Source organism: Diorhabda sublineata, chromosome 11 (assembly GCF_026230105.1).
Source record: "Diorhabda sublineata isolate icDioSubl1.1 chromosome 11, icDioSubl1.1, whole genome shotgun sequence".
NCBI lineage: Eukaryota > Metazoa > Arthropoda > Insecta > Coleoptera > Chrysomelidae > Diorhabda > Diorhabda sublineata.
In genome coordinates, this window is record NC_079484.1 from 4,758,560 (window position 1) to 4,781,200 (window position 22,641).

Consider the following 22,641-nt stretch of genomic DNA (forward strand, 5'->3'; position numbering starts at 1 on the left):
TTATGTGTCGATGTAACCGCGTATGCTTTTTTAGACACTTCAACAGTTGATGAACAATTTATGTAAAATGCTAATAATCCGGCTTTTATGATTTTGACTTGCAGAAAGATGCCTTTAAGAAGCATCAACAAATGCAATATGTTTCAGTACACAACAATCCAAAGCATCTTTCTATTTTTTTTTGTTTTTTTTCTAATTGTGCCTATCGCCTGCAGAATGTCGCCTGTTATCCTTCACCTATCGCCTGAAGTGTAAGGCCGAATACACACGGATCAGATCAAAAGAAACTCATTTCTGACGCAAATCAGTAACCAGATTGCAATGAGTAACGACCTTTGTATTCGAATGGGGAACTACAACTAATTGCCAACCAGTCGGCAACGCATTTGCAAACGGTTTATAAAAACTCGACCTGTTTAATTTTTCCGTCAGGTCATAATTGAGTGCGCTGTGTGTGCAGAGACACATCAGGAAGAGGTTTAACTGCACATCAAAGCAATTGTTTAGAGCAGCTGTGAATAAAATACAAATAGTCATGATGGTGACCAATCTTCTTCCGAAGAATAAGGTTCTGGATTATCCGCAATAAATGGGGCGGCGGAAGCTAAAATGGCGTATAATAGGGAAGGTTCAATAAAAAATAGATTTAATGTATTGCACTGTTAATACCGTAATATTTTTATTGTACATTTAGTGAGTAAACATGATATTATGCACCAATAGGTACAGTACAATAGGAAGGAAAAATAACAAGAACAATTTAGAGTTGTAAATTAAAAGTACTGTTCCTGAAGCAATTTAAAAAAAAAGAAAGTATAAATTACCGTATACGCTATAGATTTAGAAATTACATACAGTATTGTAAATCTCAATCATGGTATATAAAGTACTGAAATAACCTTAAGAATCAATTTAATGATATTTATTTATGGTATGTATAGATAATTTAGAAGATTTTTGTTCGCTGTCCTGATGTATTCCGCTTCTTTGCTGCCAAGTCTCACCATCTCTGACTTCTTATTGCTGTTCAGCGTATCTAATGGCTGCTTCATAAATTTGTACCCCTTCTTTGCGTGCTACTTTATGGGGCTCAACAGTATCAGGTCCTTCATTGTGACTATTTCTTCGTCGGTAATTTCATACTGATCATCTCCAGAAAACCAAAGATGAATTGGATTGATCATCATATTGTATAATATAATTTGTTTTTCGTCTTACAACAATTAACTCCCATTTGTCTTATGAAAGATAAGATAATAAAAAATACACTTTAGTAAATTAGAGTCGTAAATTTCGCGATGTAGACTTCAATTTCAACTTGTCCGTTATTGACCTTAATACAAAATTGAAATTATAGCTAAAACGAATAAACAAACTAATCATATCTCGTGTGAAAATACTGCATTAATTAGTATAGCGCAGTTTAGAGAAATGTTTGAATAATATTTTATTTAAAGTGTCAACAATAACGGCGTTTAAATTTTCATTTGTCTATTAATCTCATATTTGATTAGTATGAAAAATTCCTCTGGGTTTTCGCTGTTTCGTGAATTGAAAAATTAAATAAGGAACAAGGAAATGTTGATAGAAAATATTATTTATTTACTCATTTCTAAATATTTACATATAGAATCTATTTATTTATAAATATAATTCTTTAAGCTACTGCAAAACTTTTTATTATTACTTTTTTGTAAATAGTACCGTAAATCGACACACGTTGGTACTAAGTTCACGAAAATCTTGAGGTATTCCACTAAATACTCAATTAAATTGTACGTCATAATAAGGGGCTCAACTTGCACATCGATGACTATGTCTATATTCCAAATTTGGATTTCAACCTATTCCTGGACATGTTAAATACACTTTTTCCACTTATAGTACAGGTAAAATTGGATTAGACCCGAAATTAAATTGGGCGCTTCCGATTTTCTAGATTCTCAGAGGTTTCCGGTTACTGAATACGCCTATCAACTCTTAACCATTTTTTTTCAATATTTTGATACTTTTAACTAACTAACTTTTAAAAAATGCATTCATGAACACTATCTTCGTTATCGGTGGATTATTATTTTTGGCAGTTTTGGATCTGGGAATTTTTTTTCGAATTCTACGTAGTTTTCGCGATTAAAAATATTTTTGAGCGTTCAAACCCATTTTATAATTGAAATTTTGAGGTTAGGAAAAAATTTAAACTTTTTTTGTACAGAATGTTGGGATCCCACATTTTTTGTCCGGCAATTTGTGTCGAAATCCTCATAGTTTTCGAGTTATTCGCAATTCAAAATGTTTTTGAGTACATGAACCCATTGAACGGCAAAAATTTTGAGGTTAGGAAAAATTATTAGAGACCAATCTGCAGAGAATTTTGTGCTGTACATTTTTTGCTCCAAAACTTTTTTTCAAATTTCCAGTAGTTTTCGAATTATTCGCGATTCAAAATAGTTTTCAACGTTCAAACCCATTTTATAATTGAAATTTTGAGGTTAGGAAAAATTATTAGAGACCAATCTGCAGAGAATTTTGTGCTGTACATTTTTTGCTCCAAAACTTTTTTTCACATTTTCCCGTAGTTGTGTATAAACCCATTTTAAGGTGAAAATTTTGAGGTTAGGAACAAATACCTTGAATACTTTTTTGTAAAGAATTTTGTGCTCTACATTTTTTATATGTTAGTTTTTTTTAATTCCCCGTAGTTGTCGAGTTATTCACGATTCAAAATATTTTTGAGTGTATAAACCCATTTTAACGTGAAAATTTTGAGGTTAGGAACAAATACCTTGAATACTTTTTTGTAAAGAATTTTGTGCTCTACATTTTTTATACGTTAGTTTTTTTAATTCCCCGTAGTTTTCGAGTTATTCGCGATTCAAAATATTTTTGAGTGTATGAACCTATTTTAACGTGAAAATTTTGAGGTTAGGAACAAATACCTGGAATACTTTTTTGTAAAGAATTTTGTGCTCTACATTTTTTTATACGTTAGTTGTTTTCGAATATCTCCTAGTTTTCGAGTGTTCGCGATTCAAAATATTTTTGAGTGTATAAACCCATTTCAAGGTGAAAATTTTGAGGTTAGGAACAAATACCTGGAATACTTTTTTGTAAAGAATTTTGTGCTCTACATTTTTTTATACGTTAGTTGTTTTCGAATATCTCCTAGTTTTCGAGTGTTCGCGATTCAAAATATTTTTGAGTGTATAAACCCATTTTAAGGTGAAAATTTTGAGGTTAGGAACAAATACCTGGAATACTTTTTTGTAAAGAATTTTGTGCTCTACATTTTTTATATGTTAGTTTTTTTTGAATTCCCCGTAGTTGTCGAGTTATTCACGATTCAAAATATTTTTGAGTGTATAAACCCATTTTAACGTGAAAATTTTGAGGTTAGGAACAAATACCTTGAATACTTTTTTGTAAAGAATTTTGTGCTCTACATTTTTTATACGTTAGTTTTTTTAATTCCCCGTAGTTTTCGAGTTATTCGCGATTCAAAATATTTTTGAGTGTATGAACCTATTTTAACGTGAAAATTTTGAGGTTAGGAACAAATACCTGGAATACTTTTTTGTAAAGAATTTTGTGCTCTACATTTTTTTATACGTTAGTTGTTTTCGAATATCTCCTAGTTTTCGAGTGTTCGCGATTCAAAATATTTTTGAGTGTATAAACCCATTTCAAGGTGAAAATTTTGAGGTTAGGAACAAATACCTGGAATACTTTTTTGTAAAGAATTTTGTGCTCTACATTTTTTTATACGTTAGTTGTTTTCGAATATCTCCTAGTTTTCGAGTGTTCGCGATTCAAAATATTTTTGAGTGTATAAACCCATTTTAAGGTGAAAATTTTGAGGTTAGGAACAAATACCTGGAATACTTTTTTGTAAAGAATTTTGTGCTCTACATTTTTTATATGTTAGTTTTTTTTGAATTCCCCGTAGTTGTCGAGTTATTCACGATTCAAAATATTTTTGAGTGTATAAACCCATTTTAACGTGAAAATTTTGAGGTTAGGAACAAATACCTTGAATACTTTTTTGTAAAGAATTTTGTGCTCTACATTTTTTATACGTTAGTTTTTTTAATTCCCCGTAGTTTTCGAGTTATTCGCGATTCAAAATATTTTTGAGTGTATAAACCCATTTCAAGGTGAAAATTTTGAGGTTAGGAACAAATACCTGGAATACTTTTTTGTAAAGAATTTTGTGCTCTACATTTTTTATACGTTAGTTGTTTTCGAATATCTCCTAGTTTTCGAGTGTTCGCGATTCAAAATATTTTTGAGTGTATAAACCCATTTTAAGGTGAAAATTTTGAGGTTAGGAACAAATACCTGGAATACTTTTTTGTAAAGAATTTTGTGCTCTACATTTTTTATACGTTAGTTGTTTTCGAATATCTCCTAGTTTTCGAGTGTTCGCGATTTAAAATATTTTTGAGTGTATAAACCCATTTTAAGGTGAAAATTTTGAGGTTAGGAACAAATACCTTGAATACTTTTTTGTAAAGAATTTTGTGCTCTACATTTTTTATGTGTTAGTTTTTTTTAATTCCCCGTAGTTGTCGAGTTATTCACGATTCAAAATATTTTTGAGCGTATAAACCCATTTTAACGTGAAAATTTTGAGGTTAGGAACAAATACCTGGAATACTTTTTTGTAAAGAATTTTGTGCTCTTCATTTTTTATACGTTAGTTTTTTTAATTCCCCGTAGTTTTCGAGTTATTCGCGATTCAAAATATTTTTGAGTGTATGAACCTATTTTAACGTGAAAATTTTGAGGTTAGGAACAAATACCTGGAATACTTTTTTGTAAAGAATTTTGTGCTCTACATTTTTTTATACGTTAGTTGTTTTCGATTATCTCCTAGTTTTCGAGTGTTCGCAATTCAAAATATTTTTGAGTGTATAAACCCATTTTAAGGTGAAAATTTTGAGGTTAGGAACAAATACCTGGAATACTTTTTTGTAAAGAATTTTGTGCTCTACATTTTTTATATGTTAGTTTTTTCTTGAATTCCCCGTAGTTGTCGAGTTATTCACGATTCAAAATATTTTTGAGTGTATAAACCCATTTTAACGTGAAAATTTTGAGGTTAGGAACAAATACCTGGAATACTTTTTTGTAAAGAATTTTGTGCTCTACATTTTTTATATGTTAGTTTTTTTCGAATATCTCCTAGTTTTCGAGTTATTCGCGCGAGACGTATTCAGTATCCCAAAACCTCCCAAAATCGCCACTGAATAGCTTCGTGAAAAATATTTTTAACGTCACGAGATTTAAATATTTCAATTACTTCTGCAACATATTGTTTTACATCTGCTTAGATCAACTCAATGGGATTGGGTTCACAATGGTAGGGCGGTGATCGTAAAATGGTTTTATTCTCTTTTTTGGTGACTTTTCAATAATTTTCGAGCTATACTTATTTTTATGTTCTTTGACAATTTCTAAAAGCTTTGCCTTAACCATCATTTCATTAAAATCGAGATTTTTAGAAGTAAGACATTCTTAAATACCTGTAAAGCATCTGGCAGGTAACCGTCTTCACTATCGATGTGAATGTGAATTATTAGTCTCTGTCCTTTTTTAAAAACTGAAGTCTCCCTATAAAACCAAACATGAAATGTGCTATTAAATAATATCTCTTGAATTGTAATGAATATGGAATTATCTAAGTAAACACAATAAAAAATAATAGTAAAAAAATCCTTTAGAAACAAGCTTTTATTTGAAAGAAATTATTAATATTAGGGTAAATTATGTAAAAATTAAACAAAAAACGCGAATCCAGAACTAACTTTTGATTGTCACTTCAAGTTTCGATATCTCGAAAATGAAGCGAGATCGAAAAATTTTATTTTTTATTTTCTATTTATTTTGCCCCCTATTAAACTAAATTCTTGGTCAAATCGTCCCCTCTCTTTTTATTCTTTTATTTTGTTTTTCCAAATATCTTTTTTTTATGGTACTCACAGTAGTAAAAATTACAAAGCCTTAAATATGTAATTATTAGAAACTTAACACATACAATGATAGTCACGATTACACACATCTGATACTATTATTATAAAATTAATTCCACGTTTAGTTATATAACGTTAAACATTTCCGAACTAACAATCGAATTGTCAGTTCATATAAATAAACAGATTGTTAATAATTACAAAACATTGACAGGAAGTCGAATTGCGTGCCAACATATTTTACGAAATTTATTTTACTTTTTTAATAATGTGGTGCCAACAAAAATAGTCAAATTCTTCGAATTACCAGTGACTGAATTAATTCGAAATTATACCACGCAATCTCTATGTTACATAATAAATTTGTACGCATAAGAATCGATTCCGAATTAGTTGATAACTAATTCAGGATAAATAAAATACTTTAAAATTATATTATTATAGTTGGAACTAATAGTCCAGTGAACTACTGTAAAAATATGGTATCATCTCAGAAATCAAGACGAATGGATTTGCGTGAAATTCTATTTACCCTTTTTTTCAAAATTTACCCTTTGCCAATGTGTGCAAATTATTTTAAGGAGTGAAATCTACCCCTTATTGTCAAAATTCAGCAAAATAGAAATTAAAGCAATCAGAAAATTGAAAAAAAACATGTGTAGGATTAAAATAAAGATCGCAGGAAGTTTTAGGATACTATTTATGTTTTACAACCCTTAATCAATCTTTCCACACCATATATACAAGTATATGTAGAAAGTTTCCTTTCACCAAAGCAGATGTTGCTTTTTATCAGTACCATACTGTTTTTTTTTTCATCAAGTGTGTATACACACACAGCGCTATAATTCAAAATTTATCTGCTCCGAAATTAAAAATGTTTTAGTTTGTTTTAGAACTATATTAATTTTTAAGCTAGGTAGTCGATTAAAAACCTTTTTGTAGGAAAGTTTATAATTTATTAGGCCTAAAACGTTTGGGATACATTGAACCCTTTACTTTTAAAAGGGAAAAGTTCAAAGGGTTCCAAAAGGGAACCAGTCACACGCTACTGTGAATTTATCGGTTAATTCTGAACAAATTTTTATTATTCTCTAGCAAGTTTTTTTGAATAAAAGACGATTTTTTTGAAAAATGCTTTCTCCAATTTAACCATAAATTCAACATCAAGCTTTCTAAACCATTCAAAATTCTTGATCCTATTATTTTATATTCAATTAAAGTTATTTGAATTTTCATAACATTTATAAAAATTTATTTCAATTAGGGTGACAATATCAAGGGTAGAAATAACGTTTTTTCCATGAAATAAAGGGATTTTCTGTTATTTTTGTCATAACTCTTTTATTTTATGTATAGTCTTATAAAGTCTAATTTGAACTTTTTTCTAAAGTTTTTTTATAAAAGTTTCAATACATTTTTTTCGTGACATTCACAATTTTCAATTTTTCAAAACCTCGATTCACTAAATAAATTCCACCTTTAATAAATTTGTAGTACGTCTTTTTGGTATTTATTTGAAAGCTACATTTAACATCCTCGCAGTTTTTTCGATAAAATATGAAGTTATTTGCGAAAAATCTATTAAAAATATGATTTTTTTTTGTAAAAATCAAAATTTCAATTACGCATAAGTCAAAAAGTATTGGTTTTTCGAAAAAATTTATAGAATAATTTGTGCTGTTTTCTATTGATTTCCACGGGTAGTTTCAACCAAAAATGACCATCCCGTATTTGACCTGGGGTGGGTGGTAAAAACATATCGGCCTAAGGTAGACTTTGATTTTTAAGGTATTTACTATCTACTGAAAAATACCTATTTTGAACATTCTTGGATGCTTTTCGAAAAGTGGTCCAAGTTTAGAAACAATACAATACGATACAAGAAATTAAAAGGAATATTTGACAAAGATAGCAATACCGCAACTTTCTTTGTATCTCATTCTAATATTGGAACACGAAATTTAATTGAAAGCGCTGTCTAGTATTTCTTTGTCTATGGATATACAGATGTTCTTTCTCTATCTATCAGCAGTTTGTGTCCACTTGAACCAGCTCCCATATATCGCTCTCTCTATCTTTAATGTTAACCCTGTTGCTTTTCATGCGTCCTGAACTATATCAGCTGTGTTTACAGCAAAAAGTAGTTTTTTTGCTTACTTATAAAGTCATTGACACAAACAAATTTTTTCAAAAATATCTCGGCAACTAAGAAAATCAGATACGTAACGCGTTTTTTTTTATGGTATATTGCACCTCAGGATTATCAACATAATTGCGTTGTAGTCAAGGAGGAAATGATGAATTAAAACACCCAGAGGACGCACGGACAATATTCTTTAGACCTTAGACTCGTCCGCTAAAACTTTTTCTCGATATTAGTAACTTGGTGATATGTTTCAAGTTGATTTTGAAATTTCTGTTTTTCATCAATAATTTCGTCATACCTTTAACGTTTTTAACGACGAGTAAATCTTCAATGATAAACATATTCAATTCGAATCCTAATCGAAAATCCAAAATTAAAACTTCTATATATAAAATCGGTTTCATCTCACATAATTAGAGTTAAAAGTTTTTCAAAATATTTATAAACTGGATTTTCGCGGTCGATGCGGTTAGTGGGTGTTTGTTATTTTATGTACATATGCTCTATACCTTTAACAGATATGAAACATTGCAGATGTATATATGTATATTACGTCTATGTACTCATGATAGTCTGCGGAAAATATTTTTAGATTTCTTGAAGCTATTCAAAGATACTCGCAAAAATAATTAAAAAAAAGCGATTATCAAGAAACTGTGGTCGGAAAATTGTTTTGAATTAAAATATTGATAGGATTTTCTATTTATAAGTTCATCTTGGGTGACGCTTATTACATAATATTAGGTTTAGTTCATCCTCATACTTCATTATATCTGTCGCAACTATGTTTGTTATTATGGGTTTCTTTAAATATTGTCGCTTTTGATACGATTAATTTATTTTCCCGTCGTACTTTCCTTAGTCAAATAGCTATTCGGTATGTCTTGATGCCGTCACCATCGACAGGACGCAGTCTAATTCCTTTATAATCGATAGTGCTTTCGTTTCTAACATCACAATGCAGCCCAGGCATACCTGCTCCAAAACGTTCTCGATTCATGGCAATCGCATTAGTTTTATACAGGTTTATAGCACATTTTTGCTGCTTCATTCACATCATCAAGTATATCGATAACTTCATCGGAATCTACCAATTGCAAATTGTTAAAATCGTGGGTGATTTGGGTAAAAAGCTCACGTTTGTACCTATGTCTTACAGTTCAAGCCTTACAGGATAGATGATCATTTTGACGAACGCCTTGGTTGTCTTCCTGTTCAAGCCTTACAGGATAGATGGTCACTTTGACGAACGCCTTGGTTGTCTTCCTGTTCAAGCCTTACAGGATAGATGGTCACTTTGACGAACGCCTTGGTTGTCTTCCTGTTCAAGCCTTACAGGATAGATGGTCACTTTGACGAACGCCTTGGTTGTCTTCCTGTTCAAGCCTTACAGGATAGATGGTCACTTTGACGAACGCCTTGGTTGTCTTCCTGTTCAAGCCTTACAGGATAGATGGTCACTTTGACGAACGCCTTGGTTGTCTTCCTGTTCAAGCCTTACAGGATAGATGGTCACTTTGACGAACGCCTTGGTTGTCTTCCTGTTCAAGCCTTACAGGATAGATGGTCACTTTGACGAACGCCTTGGTTGTCTTCCTGTTCAAGCCTTACAGGATAGATGGTCACTTTGACGAACGCCTTGGTTGTCTTCCTGTTCAAGCCTTACAGGATAGATGGTCACTTTGACGAACGCCTTGGTTGTCTTCCTGTTCAAGCCTTACAGGATAGATGGTCACTTTGACGAACGCCTTGGTTGTCTTCCTGTTCAAGCCTTACAGGATAGATGGTCACTTTGACGAACGTCTTGGTTTACTTTAGCTTTTCCTCTAACTTCATGGTGTCATTGGAAATATCCTTAATTAAAGGCAAATATCTATGGTCGATACTTGCTTCGTTCACTGCCAAAAGTCTCAATTGGATCAAAGGCTTTCTGGTAATCAAAAAATCCAAAACAGAAATGGAAGTTATTTCCATGAAGTAACGTGTGAAAATGTTCAGTAATTTACAGTACAACTGGGGTCATCTCGAAAGTATTGAAATAATTTTATGTATTATGACATGAATTTTTCATGAATTAGACGGCTTAAGCTCTATTTGTTTTTTCACAGTTTGTTGTTGTAAGTATTAGCTTAGGTACAGGTATTAGCAATATTATTTAATACCAAGTAATTTCGGTTTTGTTGTATAAAATAAAACAACAAACAATGAATAGTTTTTAATCAATTATATATTTTCCATTTTCGTCAATGGCCTTTCACCATCTTTCTTTTAGCTTAATGATTCCGCGCTCATGAAATTTCTGGTCCTTTTCAGCAAAAAATTGATATAAACCTTTCCGATTTGACAATTATGACCATTTTTCTTTGATTGATCCATCCAGGTTTATTAATTTTTGAAAATAAACATTAGAATTGATCGTTTGATTCCTTGGAAGCAGCTCAAAAACACAACACCTTTGTAATCTCAACAAACTGACAGCACGAGCTTTTTTTATTGTTTTTCAGCTTTCGATATGGTTTTTACCGGTTTATCGTGTTTGTCCATGATCGTTTTTGAACCACGTTACTGTACAGGATCCATTCTTCATCACCAGTGATGAATCTTTTGAAGAAAGGTTCGGTTTCATTTCGTTTAAGGTGCATATCTCAAATGTTGATTCTTTGTGTCAAATAACAAGCTTCTTAACTAGCCCCAAACATTTCTTCGCAACCTCTCGAACAGTTATACGACTTCGATTTGGTCATCATCTACTTCAGTAGGCCGATCAGAACGTTGCTCTGACACGTCCTCTCTTTTAAGAAATATCTAAACTATCTTCTTTCGTAAAAATCGACTATAGTTAATGCGAGCAATTCATTTCAATCTTGAGGACTTCTTTTCGTTCATGGTTCAGGTGTGCTGCTCTGGTATAAATTCTTACTTGAATCGGTTGATTTTAATTAATAAATAGTTACAACTGGTAATGGTTTTTTATAAATAGTTGAATGTTTTTTTTTCTCGAAGCGTGTTCGTAACACTATATTTTAATTCTGTTAATCGTACTTGTTATTTACTTTGGCAACTCGTAAACCAAATTCATTAAACCGTAAGCTGTATTTATAAATTTTTAATAGTCTCATTTTTATAATCCAAATAATAAACAAACTTCTTTCGATTAAATTTTATTTCGAACTATATAATTTTTAATTTAGAGCTGTAAGTGAAATGTAATTTTTCATTTAATGTTATAATTTCATTTATTGGTGTTTTATTTCAGGTTAAAGAAAGGGGCTTCTCCTTGGTGGAGATGGATACGGAATTATGGAGCGAAGAACCAACTCCATCCGCAAGCCGACACGGAAGTCAAGATGGAGAAATCACCGAATTAACCAAAGAAAGTTGGGAGGTAAGATTTCATTTTCGACTAATTCTTCTCTATCATCTTTATTATTTCTTCTCTCTTTTCTATTATATCATATGATTACACTGACAGAATAGAATAAAATTGATTCAACTATTTGATGAATGAAAATTGTTTTATTACAGTTTACACCAACGTTTAACAACCAAAATTCTCTCAACTAGTAAAAGTTGTGTTAGTCAAATATTTGCTGTGTGGGTCACTATCAATTCAAATTTATTCAAATAGTTTAAATGGTTGGAATACTGGGAAAGGGTGAATTATGTGGTTATACACTAACGAAATTGGTAGACATTCATCCATAAATAATTCCGACTTTGATATTAGAACAGTTTAAATCGTCAGCGGTTGCTATTTTATTTAAAGTTAATACCAGAAGAAAATACGTGTATCAACTGTGATTGTGACACCACGATGACTTTTCTATAAGAGGATATTCCCAGAAATATCTGGCCCAACAAAGAAAACACAAATATTTTGGAAATTAAGCGATGTTCAAAAAGTTCGTAACTCTTTTTATAATAAAAATCGTCAAGCTCCTCAAAATAGCTATTAAATGTCGATATTACCTCTTCATTCTTGAAAAATCTTTGACCTGCAAGCAATTTTTTTAAGCCTGGGAATAGAAAATAGTCCGAGGAGGCTAAATCTCGCGAATAAGGTGCATGAGGTAGCAATTCAAACTTTAATTCATTAATTTTGGCCATTGCAATAACGGATGTGTGAGCTGGTGCATTATTTTGATCAAACAACTTTCTTCTTAGCCAAATGCGGCCGTTTTTGTTTGATTTTTTCGCTCAATAAGTCGCATAATACGCGCCGCTGATAGTTTTTCCTTTATCAAGATAGTCAATGAAAATTATCCCACGCGCATCCCAAAAAACCGACGCCATGACCTTTCTTGCAGTTGGAACGGTCTTTGTCTTCTTTGGAGCGGGTTCTTCCTTTTTCAGTGAAGTGATGGACCCACGTTTTTGGCTTTATTTCTGAGAAACATTGCCCAACACTCGATAGAAACGTCTTCAAGAAGCTGCTTTTGTTCTATTGTGAGCAAACACCACACCTATTCATGCAGATAGCTTTCTCATGTCCAATTTTTCAGTTAATGTGCGATGTATCGCACTTTTTGAAATGCCTACTATATCTGCTAGCTCGCACACTTTCAGTCGACGTTTGTGGATGTTCTTCAACATTTTTGGAATCATCACCTCTTTTGGTGGACCACTGCGATGCTGATCTTCGCAGGTAGTACGGCTACCGCCATCTCTAGGTCAGTCTAGGTACTTCTGGGACTATCCTCGTAGTTTTCACTAAACATACGAGGTGTATCTGGGTTATTTAAAAAAAAAACGTGTACTGACACAGAAAAAATATTTATTGTACAACAATCTACAACTGTTAAACTAATTTTCTACATAGTTTCCAAAATTTCACAGGCATTTGTCATAGCTTGACACAAGTGTTTGTGTCCTTTCTTCATAGAAAGTTGCTGCCTATGTTTCGAACCATGTGGTAACATTCTTTCAGCTGGACATCATTGTTGAAGTATTAACCACCAAGTAAAAAAGTGGGAAGATATTAAAATCGGTTGGTGTGCAGTCTGGGCTGCAGGAGGATGATCAAACACGTTCCTATAGGACTTTTTGGTTACGTTCGCATTTCTTAATGGTCTCGCAGGGAACATGTGTATAGATTGTTTGACCTAGTGGTAATAAATCAATGAGGAAAATGCCGTTTTCTCCCAGAATAATAGTGCACTCGAATTTTCGATGTGTCAAGATTTGTAAAGGCTTAACTTCCGTTGGAGACGAAGTGTGCCTTCATTCTATTCATTGCCGTTTTATTTCTGTCTTTATTATAGTGTGTCAAAAACTGCCCGTCCGTTTTTTTGTGTTGTTTAGTAAGAAGTTTTCGATATTTGCGAATAATCCGTAGCAATGTATTTTCTAAAGTTTCTTTTCAATAGCGTGAACCAGCTCATCATTATTCGAAGACGGGCATCCACATCATTCTTCATCTTGCACTTTATCATTTACTTCATTGAACTGTATAATCCAATCTTTAATTCACCCATAGAATTTTGTCGTGAACCTCTCAAATTTGCCCGGAAAAATATTTCACTTCATTTAACTTTCTTCGTGCATTCAAAATAATCTTATTTCACAAGGGGCGGCATTTTCAATTACTCTGACATCTTGTAAAAAGCACCATGAAGGTATCAGCGATCTGGAAATGGCGTACGTTCCTTTTGTTCAGAAGAACTGCGCGTTGCCACTTAGAGAAATGGGAACGGAACTTATATTGAGGATATACCTCGTATATATATAAAAAAAAGAACTTGTCTGGAATACAAGAACGATTTAAACAAAAATTCTAACCGCTACTTTATTATACGTGTGATATACATTTCCATAATAATGTTACCGTCTCCAGACAGCTACTTTCTCGAAAATTCTTATATAAACGCGAAGAATATAGCGAAAGTATTTTTTTTTTTGGTTAATTCCTTCTAATTTCGAGATTGAAATCAATTCAAATTAATAATATATGTTGATATTTTGGAAAGCTTAGCAAATGGAAAGAGCGACGTTGATTAACAAGTTGAAATTTTTTACCATTAATGTTCGAAGTAGCTCAACTGAAAACATGTAGCGACATGTATCACAATCATTTTATTAAAAAAAATTTTCCGCGCAATAGTTTGTCACGTATCAAGTTTTATTTCATGTGTTTATTTATCATTTTTTGTGGAATTCCCGAAGAAAAATAACACAATCGAAGAATGTGGAATGTACACCATTTTAAGAATAGAATATTAAACAAATTTTCCCATAAACAACAATATCATTAATGTTGTAAATCCAAAATGGAAATTTATTAAAAAAACGATTTAAACATTTAGATAGAATTTGTTTGAAATTTTGGTAAATCCTTTTAACTACATCTTCCTATTTCATTATTCATTTCATAGTTTATACATTGTCTGTATTCGTTTTCTTGAATCTCCATAGATCTTGATATTAATCGCTTTCCAATTATCCAATTTGAGCACCCAATCGAGCACAATTAGAAGTAATATTATATATCAAGTACCTTCTACTAAATGTGAAGCTGTCTACATAGGGCAGACATATCAGTATTTAGAAAATAGACTAAAAGGTCATAAATACGATAAAAAAATAGAACTGCATAAACGAACCGTCAAATATCAAAAAAAGATTCAAAAATTCTTGGCACGGAATCTAATACACGAAAAAGAGAATTTTTAGAAATGGTTTCAAAACGAAAAATAATAAAAAAGACCTAAATAATTTAAGTAAAATTATTCGTTATTGTCTTGTATTATTATTATTAAATTTTGAGATAATAATTTTTATTTTATCTCTGATTGATCATTTGATCATTTTTCCTAGATCTTCAAAATGATATGCTTCTTTACTTCATAATCTCTATCTTCAGTTTTTTTAACATATTTTTCATCACGTTTCTTCTTATTGTGATTGAAAATTATGTCAACTTTGTATGCCATCATTTGACCTCCGCTGTTTATTCGATTTCCTTCATTCTTTCCCATTACATGCTCTAATTATTTATTGAAGTGTCGTAGACTTTTCGGAAACTATGATCGGGTTCACTGTTCACTCGATCATGATCATGATCACGTTCATTGTTGTTCGGAAACTGATAGATTTGATCGGGTCGTAGTCGCACTCTCTACCCTTATGTGACGAGTATGTAAAGTAGCCTTTTTTACACACGAATTGCATACAATATTTTTTCTACTAGCTAAAATTTTATCAAAATACAGAAGTTTAAAGGTAATATATTATATATTTATTAATATTTTGAATATTTTATTTAAGATTAGAAGAAATTAACAAAACCATAGATGAATTTGTGTTATTGAATTTTTCAACTTTTGTTTTCGGCGTGTATAAATGCCACTTAAAAATAATTATCACTCGTACCTGGGACCTCCAGCGTGTGAGATTCGTACTCGAACCACTACACTACAGAGACCTTAATAATACGTAATTTTACGCATTACTGCTTAAAGTAAGTTTCTTTACGCACTAGTGTGTAAAGTAAAGTTTTACGCACTCGAAAGTGTGTCCAAATTACGTACTTTACGTTTGGTAGTAGAAAAAAAAATTTATTCCCTCTTAAATGGTTGTCTACAACTAATTCTCGTGAGAAGCGTCACTGATAGGTTTGCGGTTTTTATACTTTAACGCGACGTTCGGAAAATTTGGATCTAAATTTCGTTTTGGGTTTGCAATCAGCTGATAAGTGATGTACCTGAACTGGTGTTATAGATTCCGAAAACGTATTATCACACTCTCGACTAGACCCTTATTATCTACCCTCTTTGTAACACAAACATCTCCTTTCAGAAATAACCGATAAGAGTGTTAATCAGTATTTTACCTTATCAGTTATAAAGCGAAAATGGTATTTTATTTATTTGCAACGTTTTTAGTTTGAACGTAATTGAAATAATCTTTTATTTCCAAACATTCATGGTATTTTTTGACCCCATCTCGGACTTGGTCGAGAGAAAAGTTGATATCAAAGAATCATCTCTTTAAATTCGTAGAATTCAAATTTGTTTAATTTAATTATCAATGATTGCATACTGAATACAACAATTTTCTGATATTTATAAAAACAAATGTCAGTGTAGTTATAATTTTGTAGTACGTTATTATTTTCTAACATTAATGTAGTTGCGTAAATAACAAACATTAAAAATTTGGTTGTGTTTGACGATGCAGCTTATCAAGGCCCCGTACGTTAAGATCTACACCATCATCAAGACCCAGACAATGTCTGCAGATGGAAACGATGAGGTGATTTACAATCACGCACGACACAGTCATAAATGTCACACAAATATATGTATCTTTTATCTTGAATACAACCCCCCTAACTAACCCTTTCGGTAGTAACCACATTTCCAAAAACAAAAGTAATTACAAACAATATACAATAATATTTTGAAAAATAATGCGAAATTTGAATAACTATTTATGACAAATCCAAAGATTATTTTATTTACGATGAGTGATATGTAATTGACGTGGGATTTGTGTTTAAAATTATCCTCTAAACAGATGAAAATGAATCCAACTTGTTTTATTTCTGTCGTTAGTTGATTCTACAGGGTGTTCCGGGAGTTAGTAGGTGACGTGAAATAATGTTGTGCCAAAAATAAATTAAACACCTTCAAAGTTGCGAAATTAGACCTTATTCATTGATACTTGTTTCCATGTAGTGTTTTTAATGGAGTATAATAATTCTACACTACTATCTGAAGACCAAGACGGCTCTTGTCTGCCTATTAAAAGTATGAAAATCTCAGGGAATAGAAACTAAACTTCATTCTTAAAGTCTGGTAAATGATTAGAGCAACATGTAAACTTTCAACTCAAATTGTTCAAGTATTTCAAGTATTAAGTTGGAATTTCTGGAACCGTTGGCGATATTCATGATGAACACACTGTTTATACCACAATTACACTGTCTGACGCGAGTTAGATCTGAAGTTAAACTGTTTACCCTCAGTCTCTGAAGACGATAACTTGGTTATCGAAACGCGCGTCAGAGTGTGTAATTGTGGGTGTTGGTGTAGTAGTGATGCAAACTGTGTATTCAGTACAAGAAATATTCATACAAATGGTACTGCCACAGGTACATAGGTCGCCTTTTGGATCAACTGTTTTCTTCTAAAGACTTGTGAATAATTCGGTAACTGGACGGAGAACCCCAACATTCTAGTTGTCAAATTGATCTTTGGATTTGATGAGTTCTGTATTGAAAGAAAAAATTACGACAGAAGCGTTGTAATTCAATAGCTGCAATTTCGTTAAAATATAAATAGATGGTGCCATCCAGGTCGAGGAATTTTTTGTTTGAAATTCCAGATTAAAATAAAATTTAACTTGACAAGCCAAAGTTGAAGGAAAACAAATATTTTCAGTTTGAAATTTTTATAAGAATCAGGAAACATTATGGAATGACAAACAGTTATAGCGCCAAAACCGAATTCATTAATCTATTTTTAAGTAAAATGTACATTAGGCAAGTGTGAGTATCTGGTCAATCTCATCGGATCACTATTTCTTAATTTCAACAAATTAGGCTATAAATAAATTGTAGTTCGATCATTGGAAAATGTGTGTCTATCGCGTTTTGCCAAAAACATTCCACCAATCGATTTTGAGAATCGGCGATGATTAATTATTTATTTCCTCCGCCGGAAACAGGTCTTTCAATTTGGCAATTTAGATGCTTGTATATCACTTTTTTCTCGAAAACATTATTCAGATTTTAAAAAGAAAACATATTAGTAACGCAGAGGAAATATAAATTCCCTTTAATGTTTTTTCTTTATTTTTGAAAAAAAATGATTTCCTAAAAATTACTTTTCGAGAGATTTTTAGATAGATTATTTCATTACAATTTGAGAAAATCTTATGTGTGTCTGAAGCAACCAATTCCTTTTTGTCAGCTTCAATATACAGTGTTATTCAATGATGCTTCATCGCCGAAAGTTGAGGAGTGTTAAAGTTTAAAATAGTACAGAAATTTTCGCCTCTTGACTCTAGCGTTGTCGTATATATGAGAGAATGTTTGTATAGAAAATTATCAACAAAGTTTCATATTAAATTTTATTACCGACCTACGATTCAAATGTTGAACACACGATACAAACCTTGGTGATACTTTGACGTTACCAATATCACCCTCTATTTCTTATTCCCTGTCTTATTGAAAAATAAAAAAGTTGCATGTGGCAATATCTGGACTATAGGGTAGCGCAGCATCCTCCCAAAAACTAACATTAAAGAGATTATTATATCAGCCGCAGGGCCGGATTAAGCTAGGGGCTTGGGGGGGCTATAGCCCCGGGCCCCAGGTCTAAGAGGGCCTCATCATTTGGAAATCATTCTGTATTTTTTGTGTTGATACCACAAATCTAACGTATTGATATTATTTTGTGAATTTTTCCGGGTTTTCGAATTCCTTAAGGAGGCCCCGTCATTATTTTAGCCTCGGGCCTTATAAATCTTAATCCGGCCCTGATCAGCCGTTATAGATTGTGCTTCATTTATGACAGGGTTTCAAAAAAAATCCAAATATCCTCGACGTACGTTGCGTTATTTATCGAAAGCAATTGATTGTTCGAAATTTCACCGCTTCATTTTGAAAAATCAAAAAATTGCAAACGGCAATATCGGGGCTATAGGGTGGAGTAGCATCGTTCCTAAAACTCTTGCACAATCGATGGGGAATGAGCCGATGTTGATGTCTTGGCAAGTTTGAGTCATATACGGAAAACACGTGTCTTCAACCGCTCCACGAAGCTAACTTTATAGAGAATATTTTATCAGCTGTTACATATGATGCTTCATCTATAACAGGGTATCAAAAAAATCCAAATATGCTCGACGTACTTTGCGTTATTTGCGAATGCGAACAATCGCTGCAACATATCATCGAAGCAGTCAATAAAATCCGAAATTGCTCGTTTTTTTTAATATTTATCGCTTCAGAGAACCCATGAATGATTAGGTGCTAGTCAGCGTGCCCAAACCCTTTACATTCACGTCAAGGTAATCGGAGCTCATTGATGTGAATCATCTTCCTCAGGTGCGTGCATCTTTTCGGATAGCCTTCGTCCATTCAAATTGGCGTATTGTTGACATAAACCTGTCTTCATACGTCTTCTACAACTTGGGAAGGAGTTTCAATGGTTTTTTACTAAAAATTGCTTCAGTTCACAAAAAAAGACAATTATGAACGAAGTAACGTAACCAAATTTCCGGAATTTATATTTGTCACATAACTTAAACTTATATCAAAATAAAAGATTTCTACTATTCACTTCTGAAATAATTTCGAAATTTAATATTTCGAAAATGTATTCTTCAAAGGAGTAAACAACTACTTTCCTGGCTAATGCTCGACGAATATTGAATTACAATTAGAAGAGCGTGATGTCTATCGACCTTTTTGTCGATATTAACATCCCTAATGGCTCACAATTGCAAGGAGAGGTTGTAACTGCCTAGTTTCGACGTTATTTCGTCTCATCAGAGCTGTTTAACAACTCTCATTCGGGCTTTCGACCCGAACTGAAGACAACGTCAAAGTGCGTCGCTATTTGGTTCGTGTATGTACAATATAAAAATGATTCATTGAAATTATTTGATATAAAAACAATGTGATAATCACCATTAATTAAACACGTATTATTGTCTTTGTTTCTACTGTTAGTTTCCTATTTTGATAAATTTAAATAAATTTGTATCTTTAATTTTCGTTGAAATGTTACATTTAGTAATACGAAATTCATATTGAAAAATATTTTTGTCTATTTCTATGTTATCAATATTTCTGATTACGAAATAGTCGAAAGTAATAAACTTAAGGTCTTGAGTTTATCTTTTGAATTATATATGTGCATAACACAGACGAGCTGGCTTTGTTTACTTTCTCTTCTTCAGTATGCCAAATTCGTTAGTTTGTGTAATAAGATTTTATTTATTTCTCAAGGTTTACATGTCACGATTATTAAATTATTCTTGGGTTGTATTGAAAAAATTGATATAATCCAATCAACTTCCGCTTGGAAGATCCAAATATTTTAGATCATTTAGGCATATCAACAAGCTGATACCATAAAACAATCGATTTACTTATAATCTAATAAGGTAAAAATGAAATTAATAAACTACATTGTCGGTTTATGAAAACATTCGTTCTGGGAGATAATTTATTTCTTCCATGTTAACGTGGTAACCTAACTATCCATTGCATTACGTAGCAAAAGCTGCAGGTCTACATTTTACCTTGTAATCTTTTATCTATGCCCACTATTTCATTGACAATTAAACGTAATTGGCTCTATGATAATCCATTACAATAATTGATTAATCTACTACACGTCTCAAGACTCAACGGATTTGAACAACAGTTTGAAGCGGTTTGCGTTCATATCCATTTCTCTTTTGAAAAAGATCATCCAAGTCCCTTTCCAGGAATTCCCTATATGAATTACTATAAATCGACCTCTTTTCCCGTCGATAAACCGTCAAGAACAGTTTATCCAGTGCTTATCATGGTTATGACCACTTTGTTTACCAAAACTTCTTATTCATTTTTAAGATCTCATAATCTGTTGGTTTTGCAATTTCCTCTGTATCATTTCCCGGGAGGTGGACTGCCAACTGTCCATCCATCCCTTAGGTGGTCGTCCGGTTTCTTCTTCTTCCATTTTTCTCACGTGAGCGTAAAAGTATCTTTTTCTTTGTCTTCACGATGATTAATTCCTAGCTCTTTATAAATGTTTATATGAAGGCGTCTTAGGATTGCGATTAGGCAAATGAGACAAATGCATTTTAAAACATAAGCGAATAAAACGTGTAAAATCAAATTTAATCGATATCCCCCGCGCGTGCCTAACCTCTAGAAGCAGCGTAGCTCCGCTAAAGACGAGTTGGGTGTCGTTGCCGACGAATGATTCGGCCAAACCTCGGATTATAAGTGCCCCCCAGAAAGTTACAATGGGGCAAAGGCATTTTAAAAGACAAGTGTATACGACGTGTAAAATCAAATTTAGTCGATGTCCCCAGCGCGTATCTAACCTCTAGAAGCAGCGTAGCTCGGCTAAAGACGAGTTAGGTGTCGTTGCCGACTATTGATTCGGTCAAACCTCGGATTATAAGTGCCCCCCAGAAAGTTACAATGGGGCAAAGGCATTTTAAAAGACAAGTGTATACGACGTGTAAAATCAAATTTAGTCGATGTCCCCAGCGCGTATCTAACCTCTAGAAGCAGCGTAGCTCGGCTAAAGACGAGTTAGGTGTCGTTGCCGACTATTGATTCGGTCAAACCTCGGATTATAAGTGCCCCCCAGAAAGTTACAATGGGGCAAAGGCATTTTAAAAGACAAGTGTATACGACGTGTAAAATCAAATTTAGTCGATGTCCCCAGCGCGTATCTAACCTCTAGAAGCAGCGTAGCTCGGCTAAAGACGAGTTAGGTGTCGTTGCCGACGATTGAATCGGTCAAACCTCGGATTATAAGTGCCCCCCAGAAAGTTACAATGGGGCAAAGGCATTTTAAAAGACAAGTGTATACGACGTGTAAAATCAAATTTAGTCGATATCATTCGCGCCTGCCTAACCTCTAGAAGCAGCGTAGCTCGGCTAAAGACGAGTTAGGTGTCGTTGCCGACGATTGATTCGGTCAAATCTCGGATTATAAGTGCCCCCCAGAAAGTTACAATGGGGTAAAGGCATTTTAAAAGACAAGTGTATACGACGTGTAAAATCAAATTTAGTCGATGTCCCCAGCGCGTATCTAACCTCTAGAAGCAGCGTAGCTCGGCTAAAGACGAGTTAGGTGTCGTTGCCGACGATTGATTCGGTCAAACCTCGGATTATAAGTGCCCCCCAGAAAGTTACAATGGGGCAAAGGCATTTTAAAAGACAAGTGTATACGACGTGTAAAATCAAATTTAGTCGATGTCCCCAGCGCGTATCTAACCTCTAGAAGCAGCGTAGCTCGGCTAAAGACGAGTTAGGTGTCGTTGCCGACGATTGAATCGGTCAAACCTCGGATTATAAGTGCCCCCCAGAAAGTTACAATGGGGCAAAGGCATTTTAAAAGACAAGTGTATACGACGTGTAAAATCAAATTTAGTCGATATCATTCGCGCCTGCCTAACCTCTAGAAGCAGCGTAGCTCGGCTAAAGACGAGTTAGGTGTCGTTGCCGACGATTGATTCGGTCAAATCTCGGATTATAAGTGCCCCCCAGAAAGTTACAATGGGGTAAAGGCATTTTAAAAGACAAGTGTATACGACGTGTAAAATCAAATTTAGTCGATGTCCCCAGCGCGTATCTAACCTCTAGAAGCAGCGTAGCTCGGCTAAAGACGAGTTAGGTGTCGTTGCCGACGATTGATTCGGTCAAACCTCGGATTATAAGTGCCCCCCAGAAAGTTACAATGGGGCAAAGGCATTTTAAAAGACAAGTGTATACGACGTGTAAAATCAAATTTAGTCGATGTCCCCAGCGCGTATCTAACCTCTAGAAGCAGCGTAGCTCGGCTA

General features: G+C 33.2%; 1 protein-coding gene and 1 long non-coding RNA gene across 20 annotated transcripts in view; one reads left to right on the forward strand and one right to left on the reverse strand.

Moving 5' to 3' along the window:
• LOC130450202 (TLD domain-containing protein 2) overlaps positions 1 to 22,641 on the forward strand; it is a 235,304-nt gene that overhangs the window by 188,209 nt on the left and 24,454 nt on the right. For 17 of the 19 annotated variants that reach the window (XM_056788460.1, XM_056788455.1, XM_056788463.1 and 14 more), the window contains one exon: positions 11,375 to 11,503. In XM_056788460.1, the coding sequence (XP_056644438.1) occupies positions 11,375 to 11,503 (129 nt within the window). Of the gene's footprint in view, positions 1 to 11,374; positions 11,504 to 16,198; positions 16,369 to 22,641 lie in introns of those variants that run through there. The other 2 variants (XM_056788474.1, XM_056788473.1) reach the window with 2 other exon arrangements.
• LOC130450204 (uncharacterized) lies at positions 827 to 6,328 on the reverse strand. Its single transcript, XR_008910557.1, has 3 exons — positions 5,980 to 6,328; positions 5,523 to 5,610; positions 827 to 1,357 (listed from the first exon to the last, which is right to left on the reverse strand). It is a non-coding gene; the product is annotated as an uncharacterized LOC130450204 (long non-coding RNA).